This window comes from Carcharodon carcharias, chromosome 34, assembly GCF_017639515.1.
Source record: "Carcharodon carcharias isolate sCarCar2 chromosome 34, sCarCar2.pri, whole genome shotgun sequence".
NCBI classification, from domain to species: domain Eukaryota; kingdom Metazoa; phylum Chordata; class Chondrichthyes; order Lamniformes; family Lamnidae; genus Carcharodon; species Carcharodon carcharias.
The window spans coordinates 18,397,815-18,410,291 of NC_054500.1; the positions used below are offsets into that span (position 1 = coordinate 18,397,815).

A 12,477-nucleotide genomic window follows, 5' to 3' on the forward strand; every position below is an offset into this window, starting at 1 on the left:
GGCCCTTTCACCAGCAGAGCGACTCACTGCGCTAAAAAGAATAGTTACTGCCTTCTGCCAATGATCTCAAAACGGGCCACAATTGCTTTGGTAAAACTCAGGTCAAAAAGTCTCACACACAAATTAAAATTTCATTAGAAAGCACCTTTAAAACCACAAGCAATGCCGGGGGTTGTGGGGGGAAATGAGAGTTTAGAAGAAAATCTCCACCTCGAGCAGCCTTTCATTTTTGTAAAACCCATGAGTTTTGAGAGTCAGCTGGTCCCCATGGTCTACGTCACAAGAGTAGGTAGAAGACCAGAGGGGTCTTCCTTGGTCCATCTGTCCTGCACCAGAGTTCAGAGAAATTTCACTGCTTATCTCCCTCAACTGATGTTTTCACCAAAGGGCTGTCCAGTTGCTTAAAGCGGGGGATGTCATTGAATTGGCCCCCTTCCCCAACCCCATCCCATCCTTCACTGACTCCATCCTGAAACAGAAATCACATCCTGCTTTCAAATTCTGTCATTCGTGTGTTGTGAGCTCTTACCTGCAATGATCTCATCCTTGACCTTCTGCAATTCTTTCTTTACTTCCTCTAGCAGCTCCTGCAGGAGAGAGAGAGAGAGAGAGAGAGTGAGTGGCGTGACTTGTGGGCGAGAGAAAGAGACAACATGCAAGAAAGAGGGGGAAAATGTGGTCCGGCAAGTTAGTGAGGGGGGGGTGGGGGGGGTTTGCGGAAAGAGAGGGGAGGGGGAGGAGAGAGAGAGGGAGGCGGAGAGAGAGAGGGAGGCGGAGAGAGAGAGGGAGGCGGAGAGAGAGAGGGAGGCGGAGAGAGAGAGGGAGGCGGAGAGAGAGAGGGAGGCGGAGAGAGAGAGGGAGGCGGAGAGAGAGAGGGAGGCGGAGAGAGAGAGGGAGGCGGAGAGAGAGAGGGAGGCGGAGAGAGAGAGGGAGGCGGAGAGAGAGAGGGAGAGGCGGAGAGAGAGAGAGGCGGAGAGAGAGAGAGAGAGAGAGGCAGAGAGAGAGAGAGGCGGAGAGAGAGAGAGAGAGAGAGGCGGAGAGAGAGAGAGAGGCGGAGAGGCAGAGAGAGAGAGGCAGACAGACAGACAGACAGTGCAAGTCAGAAAAAGAAAGAGGGGGGGAGGGAGTGAGAGAAAAAGGAAAGGTTGGGTAAGTCAGATAGACACACACGGGCTGCTTAAGGCAGAATAGGAAGGAGTTGCATTTATATGGTGCTTTTCATGACTTCCGGATGTCCCCAAAGCACTAAAGCACTTTACAGCCAATGAGGTATTTTTGAAGCCCTGTCACTATTGTAATGTAGGAAACGTGGCAGCCAATTTATGCACAGCAAGCTCCCACAAACAGCAATTTAATAAAGACTAGATAATCTATTTACGATATACTGATTGAGGGATCGATAGTGGCGAGGACCCTGGGGAAGACACTGCTGCTCCTTTTTGAATTAAAACAGTGCCCACAGGTACTTTGACATCTACCTGAGGAATCAGACAGGGCCTCAGCTTAAAGACAGCCAAAAGCTGCAGCACCTTTCAGTACCGCACGGGGTGGGGGGCTGGTGGTGGGGGTCAGCCTAGAGTTTTGTGCTCAAGTCTCTGGAGTGGGGCTTGAATCCACAACCTTCCAAGGGGGGGGGTGGGGGGAGAACGGGACACAGGCACAAGTCAGTCGACATCTTCCTGCCATTGAGCTCCCCTGGGCAGTCAGCAGCTCCCAACTCAACGGGAACGCTGGCATTGGTGGGGGTGCGGCACACTTGGCCGCTATGGTTGCCAAGGAACACAAATGGCAGCTGGTCGATGGGAGGTGGAAGAGCAAAGGCTCCTGGGGAAACTGGGGGGGGGGGGGGGGGGGCGCAAGTGGGGACCACACTGAAGGTGAATCTGGTGACCACTGGGATGGAAGATGATGATGGGGCTGGTGGGGGGAAGGTGGGGGAGGGAGGGGGCAATTGCTGGCCGTTGTGAGTAGAGCGAGAGCACACTTGGGAACCGAGGAGGTCGAGAGCAGGAAAGGGAGAACGGGAGGGAGCAAGCTCCGGGGAGGGCCTGTGGAAACCCAGCGCCAGAGATGGGGCGCGAGACGGACAGGCCAGGAGCGTGAAAGGTGAGCAAAGCGCGTGAACTGGGAGCCGAGTCCCCCGGGATACTCAAGGCATGGCTGGCCTATTGGGTACCTGCTTCATCCGATCTACGTCGCTGTCGTCCGAGGTCACTTCGTTGCTGCTGGGAGCCAGCTTCACCCTGGAAAACAGGAAACGGGATAAGACAAGATGAGTTCGGCTACGGCACAAGAGATGTGAGCAGGGCAGCGGCGGCCTGTGTAGAAGGGCACACGAGGGGAGGAGCAGCAGCAGCAGCAGCGGCGGCGGCGAGCTCCGCAACAACGAGACAAGAACAGAAGGCTACCATGGAGACCAGCTAACCCACTCAAGCGGTCCCGGCCCTCACCCAGCTGGGGTTCAGGCTCCAACCTTCACTTTGCCGACAGAAGCGTGGAGAATGGGTGTGAGAGGGGATTGAGGGTGGAGGGGGGCAGCAGAGGCTGCGCCAAGGCTGAGTTAGGCAGGTTTTTGATCGACAAGGGAGTCGAGGGTTATGGGAGTTGGGGGGGGGGGGAAAGAGACAGGCAGGAAAGTGGAGTTGAGGCCACAATCAGATCGACCGCGATCTTAATCGAACGGTGGAGCAGGCTCGAGGGGCCGAATGGCCTGCTCCTGGCTCTTACGTGTTCTTGGAAGGAGGGGGATAAGAGGACAGGGGAAAAACACCGGGCTTCCGCACACAAATCTGAAGTGAGCTTGACCAGTTGGCTTTTTGGCCTGTGGTCACCTCTGTGCAATGCCTAAGTCATCAGCAAATTGACCGTTGCAGTCAGGATGTGGGGACATGGAGAAGCATCACAACCGGTAGGGTAGAGATGATGAGGCTTTGGACCAGTGCTTAAACATCCCAATTCCAAACCCAGGCTGCCTGGGGAAGGGAGACCTCTATTCTACACCTAACCCAATCTGCACCTGACCTAGGAAGGTGTTTGTGTGCTCGGATAGACTGGGGAATAAACCACAAAGCACGGTCTCACTCCGGGAAGGTTAATCCAATAATTGCCCCCGTTAACCAGAGCAAACGCAGCAAGATGCATTCCTTCCCTCAAACAGTTTATAAGTAAGGGGTCTCCCATTTAAGATGGAGATGAGGAGAAATTTTCTCTCTGAGGGTCGTGGATCTTTGGAACTCTCTTCCCCAGAGAGCAGTAGAGACAGGGCCATTGAATATTTTTAAGGCCGGGGTAGACAAGGGAGACAAAGGCTATGGGAAGTAGGTGGGATAGGGGCATTGAGGCCACATTCAGATCAGCCATGATCTTAGTGTATAGCGGAGCAGACTCCTGCTTCTAATTCATACATTCGTATGTAACATCCTGAAACAAACATGGCTGAACTGGTCAACCGTCCCTTAGGAACTGGACTGATGTCCCAGTCCATGTAATGTGCCTGTTTTGGGGTGGGGGTTGTAGGGATAATCAATGTAAAACAGGAAACTATGCCAGTCTCGTTCTATCCCTACTTAGTAAAGGCTTTGAGAAGGTAATCCAATTGCCTGGAAAGGGAAGAGTCAACAAGGTTAAATCCAAAGAGAGATAGAGAGAGAGAGAAAGAGAGAGAAAAGGGGTGGGCAGAGAGAGCGAGAAAAGGGGTAGGGAGAGAGAGAGCGAGAAAAGGGGTAGGGAGAGAGAGAGCGAGAAAAGGGGTAGGGAGAGAGAGAGCGAGAAAAGGGGTAGGGACAGAGAGAGCGAGAAAAGGGGTAGGGAGAGAGAGAGCGAGAAAAGGGGTAGGGAGAGAGAGAGCGAGAAAAGGGGTAGGGAGAGAGAGAGCGAGAAAAGGGGTAGGGAGAGAGAGAGCGAGAAAAGGGGTAGGGAGAGAGAGAGCGAGAAAAGGGGTAGGGAGAGAGAGAGCGAGAAAAGGGGTAGGGACAGAGAGAGCGAGAAAAGGGGTAGGGAGAGAGAGAGCGAGAAAAGGGGTAGGGAGAGAGAGAGCGAGAAAAGGGGTAGGGAGAGAGAGCGAGAAAAGGGGTAGGGAGAGAGAGCGAGAAAAGGGGTAGGGAGAGAGAGCGAGAAAAGGGGTAGGGAGAGAGAGAGCGAGAAAAGGGGTAGGGAGAGAGAGAGCGAGAAAAGGGGTAGGGAGAGAGAGAGCGAGAAAAGGGGTAGGGAGAGAGAGAGCGAGAAAAGGGGTAGGGAGAGAGAGCGAGAAAAGGGGTAGGGAGAGAGAGAGCGAGAAAAGGGGTAGGGAGAGAGAGCGAGAAAAGGGGTAGGGAGAGAGAGCGAGAAAAGGGGTAGGGAGAGAGAGCGAGAAAAGGGGTAGGGAGAGAGAGCGAGAAAAGGGGTAGGGAGAGAGAGCGAGAAAAGGGGTAGGGAGAGAGAGCGAGAAAAGGGGTAGGGAGAGAGCGAGAAAAGGGGTAGGGAGAGAGCGAGAAAAGGGGTAGGGAGAGAGAGAGAGAAAAGGGGTAGGGAGAGAGAGAGAGAAAAGGGGTAGGGAGAGAGCGAGAAAAGGGGTAAGGAGAGAGAGAGCGAGAAAAGGGGTAGGGAGAGAGAGAGCGAGAAAAGGGGTAGGGAGAGAGAGCGAGAAAAGGGTAGGGAGAGAGAGCGAGAAAAGGGTAGGGAGAGAGAGCGAGAAAAGGGGTAGGGAGAGAGAGCGAGAAAAGGGGTAGGGAGAGAGAGCGAGAAAAGGGGTAGGGAGAGAGAGCGAGAAAAGGGGTAGGGAGAGAGAGCGAGAAAAGGGGTAGGGAGAGAGAGCGAGAAAAGGGGTAGGGAGAGAGAGCGAGAAAAGGGGTAGGGAGAGAGAGCGAGAAAAGGGGTAGGGAGAGAGAGCGAGAAAAGGGGTAGGGAGAGAGAGCGAGAAAAGGGGTAGGGAGAGAGAGCGAGAAAAGGGGTAGGGAGAGAGAGCGAGAAAAGGGGTAGGGAGAGAGAGCGAGAAAAGGGGTAGGGAGAGAGAGCGAGAAAAGGGGTAGGGGAGAGAGAGCGAGAAAAGGGGTAGGGAGAGAGAGCGAGAAAAGGGGTAGGGAGAGAGAGCGAGAAAAGGGGTAGGGAGAGAGAGCGAGAAAAGGGGTAGGGAGAGAGAGCGAGAAAAGGGGTAGGGAGAGAGAGCGAGAAAAGGGGTAGGGAGAGAGAGCGAGAAAAGGGGTAGGGAGAGAGAGCGAGAAAAGGGGTAGGGAGAGAGAGCGAGAAAAGGGGTAGGGAGAGAGAGCGAGAAAAGGGGTAGGGAGAGAGAGCGAGAAAAGGGGTAGGGAGAGAGAGCGAGAAAAGGGGTAGGGAGAGAGAGCGAGAAAAGGGGTAGGGAGAGAGAGCGAGAAAAGGGGTAGGGAGAGAGAGCGAGAAAAGGGGTAGGGAGAGAGAGCGAGAAAAGGGGTAGGGAGAGAGAGCGAGAAAAGGGGTAGGGAGAGAGAGCGAGAAAAGGGGTAGGGAGAGAGAGCGAGAAAAGGGGTAGGGAGAGAGAGCGAGAAAAGGGGTAGGGAGAGAGAGCGAGAAAAGGGGTAGGGAGAGAGAGCGAGAAAAGGGGTAGGGAGAGAGAGCGAGAAAAGGGGTAGGGAGAGAGAGCGAGAAAAGGGGTAGGGAGAGAGAGCGAGAAAAGGGGTAGGGAGAGAGAGCGAGAAAAGGGGTAGGGAGAGAGAGCGAGAAAAGGGGTAGGGAGAGAGAGCGAGAAAAGGGGTAGGGAGAGAGAGCGAGAAAAGGGGTAGGGAGAGAGAGCGAGAAAAGGGGTAGGGAGAGAGAGCGAGAAAAGGGGTAGGGAGAGAGAGCGAGAAAAGGGGTAGGGAGAGAGAGCGAGAAAAGGGGTAGGGAGAGAGAGCGAGAAAAGGGGTAGGGAGAGAGAGCGAGAAAAGGGGTAGGGAGAGAGAGCGAGAAAAGGGGTAGGGAGAGAGAGCGAGAAAAGGGGTAGGGAGAGAGAGCGAGAAAAGGGGTAGGGAGAGAGAGAGAGAAAAGGGGTAAGGAGAGAGCGAGAAAAGGGGTAAGGAGAGAGAGAGAGAGAGAAAAGGGGCAGGGAGAGAGAGAGAGAGCAAAGGGGTAGGGAGAGAGAGAAAAGGGTTAGGGAGAGAGAGCGAGAAAAGGGTTAGGGAGAGAGAGAAAAGGGGTAGGGAGAGAGAGAGAAAAGGGGTAAGGAGAGAGCGAGAAAAGGGGTAAGGAGAGAGAGAGAGAGAGAAAAGGGGCAGGGAGAGAGAGAGAGAGTAAAGGGGTAGGGAGAGAGAGAGAGAAAAGGGGTAGGGAGAGAGAGAGAGAGAAAAGGGGTAGGGAGAGAGAGAGAGAGAAAAGGGGTAGGGAGAGAGAGAGAGAAAAGGGGTAGGGAGAGAGAGAGAGAAAAGGGGTAGGGAGAGAGAGAGAGAAAAGGGGTAGGGAGAGAGAGAGAGAAAAGGGGTAGGGAGAGAGAGAGAGAAAAGGGGTAGGGAGAGAGAGAGAGAAAAGGGGTAGGGAGAGAGAGAGAGAAAAGGGGTAGGGAGAGAGAGAGAGAAAAGGGGTAGGGAGAGAGAGAGAGAAAAGGGGTAAAGAGAGAGAGAGAGAGAGAAAAGGGGCAGGGAGAGAGAGAGAAAGGGGTAGGGAGAGAGAGAGAGAAAAGGGGTAGGGAGAGAGAGAGAGAAAAGGGGTAGGGAGAGAGAGAGAGAGAAAAGGGGTAGGGAGAGAGAGAGAGAGAGAGAGAAAAGGGGTAGGGAGAGAGAGAGAGAGAAAAGGGGTAGGGAGAGAGAGAGAGAGAAAAGGGGTAGGGAGAGAGAGAGAGAGAAAAGGGGTAGGGAGAGAGAGAGAGAGAAAAGGGGTAGGGAGAGAGAGAGAAAAGGGGTAGGGAGAGAGAGAGAAAAGGGGTAGGGAGAGAGAGAGAAAAGGGGTAGGGAGAGAGAGAGAAAAGGGGTAGGGAGAGAGAGAGAAAAGGGGTAGGGAGAGAGAAAAGGGGTAGGGAGAGAGAGAGAGAAAAGGGGTAGGGAGAGAGAGAGAGAGAGAAAAGGTATAGGGAGAGAGAGAAAAGGGGTAGGGAGAGAGAGAAAAGGGGTAGGGAGAGAGAGAGAAAAGGTGTAGGGAGAGAGAGAGAGAAAAGGGGTAGGGAGAGAGAGAGAAAAGGTGTAGGGAGAGAGAGAGAGAAAAGGGGTAGGGAGAGAGAGAGAGAAAAGGGGTAAGGAGAGAGAGAGAGAAAAGGGGTAAGGAGAGAGAGAGAGAGAGAGAAAAGGGGTAGGGAGAGAGAGAGAGAGAAAAGGGGTAGGGAGAGAGAGAGAGAGAAAAGGGGTAGGGAGAGAGAGAGAAAGGGGGGTAGGGAGAGAGAGAGAGAGAAGGGGGGCAGGGAGTGGGAGAGAGAGAGAGAGAGTGGGAGAAAGAGAGAGAGAAAGGGGGGCAGGGAGGGGGGGAGAGAGAGAGAGAGAGAAAGAAAGAGGTTAAAAAAACTTGCATTTCTATCGCACCTTTCACAAGCTCAAGACATCCCAAAGCATTTTGCAGTCAATTAAGTACTTTTTTTTTGGAAATGTAGTCACTGTTGCAATGTAGGAAACACAGCAGCCAATTTGCACACAGCAAGCTCCCACAAACAGCAATGTGGTATATGTCTAGATAATCTGTTTTTGTGACATTGATATGAGAAATGAATATTGACCAGGGAAAACTCCCCTACTCTTGTTTTAAACAAGTGGCCGATGGATCCCATCGTGAGGCAGGCTGGCTGTGCCTCAACTTAACATCTCATCTGAAAGATGGCACCTCTGACAGTGCTGCACTCCCTCAGTACTGGAGTGGGGCTTGAACCCACAACCGTCTGACTCGGAGGCCAGAGTGTTACCTGCTTCGCTTCGACTGTCACCTAAACGAAGACATCCTGAATTTAAATAGCCTCAGCGCTGTTGAAGCCACTGCCCAGTGCCCCAAAGCTGATAGCTGTTTGCGCAGAAGCCTTCATAGTAGCAAAATAGTGCACAACCGGGGTTAAAGTTTAGGGGGGAGGTATGAGAGAGCCCCGGGAGGGAGGGGGTGGGTGGGGGGGAGAAGGGGGAACTGATTTCAAATTTGCCCAATATCCAATCACAGTAATCTGCAGTTTGCAAAAAAAGATTGGATTGTATTGAAATCAAAAAGGCCAACACACGTGGGCCTGAATTAATGTTTAAACAACTTATTCTGGCCGACCTGGATCAGACAAGGGAAGGACCTAACCGTACCAAGGGTGTTGGGTGACCACGAGTGAGGGACACGAAGGAATTGCTGATGGATACATTTATGGAACCCGCACACATCCAGGCTCCCTCGTTACCGGGAGAATCCGGGCCCTGGATTCTGCTCTTCCAACTCCAGTGCGACGTCCCCGTTTACGCAGTAGAGGGGAGTACGGAGACACACAGACCAAACAAAAAAAGTAATAGAACTGCCCCAACTTGTCTCCCCAGTCCCGCTGGGGGTACAGACCCACTCGCCCCTTACTCTGGTCTGCATGCTTGGGCGTCGTCTCATCCAATCCCCTCACGGCTCCCACACAATCAGGGGGCCTCGGGTCAGGTAGCATGGTGGTCACGTTACTGGGTCGCTAATCCAAGGGCCTCCCCTAACAATCCAGAGAACGGGAGGGTCAAGCCCCACTTGGGCAAGAATTAGCGATTACAAAATAATAAACCTGGGAAGGAAAAATCTGGTCTTAATAGCAGCAACTGTGCAGCTGTCATATTAAAAAAGAAAACCCAATGTGTTCTCAAATGTCCTTTAGGGTAAACAATCTGCCGTCCTTACCCAGGTCTGGGGGCCTGTGCATAACTCCTATATGGCTGAGTAATCCAAGCAGTTATATCAGCTAGGGAGGGACCCTAAATGCTGGCCTTGCCAGTGACTCCTCTGTCCCAAGAATGAATTCTACCAAAAAACAAACTATGGATATTTTTCACCTCTTCCTGGCTCAGGGGTATCTAGCCTCCCCCCTCCACCGCCACCCCCCCACCCCCCACCGTCAACAGCATCAGCACCAGGTGGCGAACTGCAGCTTCCGTCTCTGCGGTTATGCTCCACCTTAGGATTTATTGGGAGGCACAGGAGCAGCTGATTCCCCGTGACCAGACACCGCGCCAAGCGAGGGAGCAAGTGACCACTGAAGGACTTGATAAAAGGCCTTGGAAAGGTTTAAAAATAAAACCTCGAGGCCTCCTTCATCAAAAGGAACATGAGCAAATGACTGCGAGCCAAGTGGACGGTTTAAAACAAAAATGGATGAACGAGTGGACAACTTAAAATGAGTGGGCAACTTAAAACGAAACGGATGACCGAGTGGGCGACTTAAAACGAAACGGATGACCGAGTGGGCGACTTAAAACGAAACGGATGACCGAGTGGGCAACTTAAAACGAAACGGATGACTGAGTGGGCAACTTAAAACGAAACGGATGACCGAGTGGGCAACTTAAAACGAAACGGATGACCGAGTGGGCAACTTAAAACGAAACGGATGACCGAATGGACAATTTAAAACGAAATGGATGGCCAAAATGCTTATCCCCTTCCCCAATTCTTTAACCCTTGGTTGTCACACCCCATTCGTGTGCCATGACCCAGCGATTTTAACGTTGAATACCTAGGATGAACCCCGCCGGGTGTGCTGCTTGAGGAATCGGCCGTCTTCAGTATGGAGTTGCCTCTGCAGAGCGAGAGAGAGGTCAAACAAGAGAGCAAAAAAAAAAACACATGAAGAAACAAAGAGACGTCACTTTGGATGGAGTGGGGCTCCAATGTTGAACCTCTCACTGGCTAAACCAGCTGGAAGATGAGGTAAACATCTGTTCGAAGAATGACCAGTTAGCGAGGCACCAAAGGTCAATTCTTCATCAAACTCGGCCCTTCCTCAGGTTATTGACAATCCACCGGTCACAACCTCTACCCGACCTGGTCGACTTCCCAACTGAAGGTTCTCCAACATATTTCGCATTCTTCAAATGTAAAAAACAAGTCTACAGAATATCTACTCAACCTCATACCCAACGCTCCTCATTCCTGACCAGAGGTCGCATTATCTTGCGCACTGAATTCCATCAGAAACTGTACCGAGGGGGGTTAAAGATAGGGCTGTAAGGGAGCAAGTCACAAATAATCGCTGGTTCAAACTGAAGAAGGTTAAACGCATTACAGCATGGGAGGCCATTCGGCCCATCGAATCCATGCCAGCTCTCTGTCGAGTAATCCACTCAGTCCCATTCTGCAGCCCCCACCCCCCCCCACCCCCGGTCACCCACTCTCTCTGTAGCCCTGCGAGTTTATTCCCCTCAAATGCCCATCCAATTTCCTTTTGAAATCATTCATCGCCTCCGCTTCCACCACTCCGGTGGGTAGCGAGCTCCAGGTATTTACAATTCGCTGTGTACAAAAAAGAAAATTCTTCCTCACATTCCCCTTTCCCCTCATAATCTCTCGCCCAAAACCTTAAATCTGTGTCCTCCAGTCCTTGAACCATCAGCGAATGGGAACTACTTTTGTTGGTCAACCTTCTCTAAGCCTGTACTTCATACAGCTGACTAGCCAACTGGGATTGGGGTTTTTTTTTGGGTAAGGACCTAGTGGGGGAACTGTGATGGGGATTGCTTGAGACAGGCCTGGCCTCGGCTGTGCAGGTCTGTAAATTCTACGACATGTTGCGCCTTGATGAGCCCCTGATCCGTATGTTGCCTCGTGATCTCTCGCACTCTCTCAACCCATCCTTACCAACTAGGAAACCATCGCGTGGTAATAGTTACGTCATTGAACCGACAGCATATTCCAGGCCAAGGCAGTTTTGAGAATATTAACTCAGCTTAAAAAATATCAGGCAATAATCATATTGTGTTCGATAACATCTTGGGATATTTTACACTGCTATAGGTGCTACATGCAAGTATTAATTGTGGGGGGAATCTAAAACTAGAGGGCATAAATACAAGAGAGTCACTAATAAATCTCACAGGGAATTCAGGAGAAACGTCTTCACCCAGAGAATGGTGAGGATGTGGAACTCGCTACTAGAAAGAGTGGTTGAGGTGAATAGCGTAGATTTATTGAAGGGGGAGCTGGATAAACACGAGGGAGAAAGGAGTAGAAGGGTATGATAGGGTGAGATGGAGAAGGGTGGGAGGAAGTTCACGTGCAGCATCCACACTTCAGTTGGATGCCTGGATGAGTGCAGCTCCGACAACACTCAACATATTCCAGGGTAAAGCAGCCCCACTTGATTGACACCCCATCCACCACCTTCAACATTCACTCCCTCCACCATCGACACACAATAGCAGCAGTGTGTGTACCATCGACAAGATGCACTGCAGCAACTCGCCAAGGCTCCTTCGACAGCACCTTCCAAGCTCACAACCTCTACCTTCTAGAAGGACAAGGGCAGCAGACACATGGGGAACACCACTACATGGAAGTTCCCCTCCCAAGCCACTCACCACCCTGAATTGGAAATATATTGGCCGTTCCTTCACTGTCGCTGGGTCAAAAGCCTCCCTAACAGCACTGTGGGTGTACCTACACCACATGGACTGCCGTGGTTCAAGGAAGCAGCTCACCCACCACCTTGTGAAGGGCAATTAGGGATGGGGCAATAAATATTGGCCTTACCAGTGATGCTCACATCCCAATAATAAAAGAATGGCCCATTTCATTGCTGTATATTCTAACATTTCAAAGTGGTTGGCAGCTATCCACTGAAGGGGGCATGCGCGGAGGCTGTATCTGGATTGGGAACCCTGTCAGTGACACCCAGACCCTGAGAACAAATTATAAAACAAAGCCTCAGTCCACTTCCTAACCAGGTATCCTGTTAGCTTCAGGAAAGGACGGAGATAAGCGCTTCCAAACCAGTCAAGGAGGTGAAGTCAGAGAAACGTGCTTCTGTGAGAGGCTGGAATGTACCTCCGCAGGATGACACAGACACGTTGAGGCTTTTAAAGAGAGGCAATTCATTGTGAAATAAGATTTTGAATCGGGCTGGAGGGCAAGAGATGGGAGATTTCAAAAACTGAGCGCTACCAGGGTTAGCAAAAGTGACAGAACAGGGCTCCCACCACAGCGTTTGATAAAATGACCGGTGATGTAACTGAGCGAATTGTTGCCCAGCAAGTTGAGCTAATGAGACCCGGCCTAACAGGTTCCACGTCGGGAAGTGGTCATTGAACAGCTCCTCAAACCCATTTCGTCCATTCAGTCGGATCCAGGCTGATCTTTATCTCAAACACTGTCTCCCTGCCTTGGCTCCCCTGAATACCCTCAACCCAACAAAATCCACCGCAGTTTCAAAATGTTTAATTGACCACCCAGCCTCAGCAGCGGGACTCAATCTCTCTGGTTCATCACAGTTCTCCTAATCTGTTCTAAACAGCAAACCTGGATGCTCAAGTGCATATTTCAGCACAGGCTGGGGGGTGGATTGAAACACTCGCCACCAACACCCCGCCCTGCTCTCTCTCTCTCTCCCCCTACACAACCAGCTCTCTCTCACAAGCAGAT

General features: G+C 51.8%; 1 protein-coding gene across 1 annotated transcript in view; it reads right to left on the reverse strand.

The window, feature by feature from the left end:
- The window catches only part of vaspb (vasodilator stimulated phosphoprotein b), a 134,120-nt gene that overhangs the window by 2,912 nt on the left and 118,731 nt on the right, over positions 1–12,477 (reverse strand). Inside the window, exons 11-13 of the mRNA XM_041179217.1 lie at positions 9,578–9,640; positions 2,177–2,243; positions 530–587 (exon numbers count right to left, since the gene is read on the reverse strand). Of these exons, the coding sequence (XP_041035151.1) occupies positions 530–587; positions 2,177–2,243; positions 9,578–9,640 (188 nt within the window). The remainder of the gene's footprint in view (positions 1–529; positions 588–2,176; positions 2,244–9,577; positions 9,641–12,477) is intronic.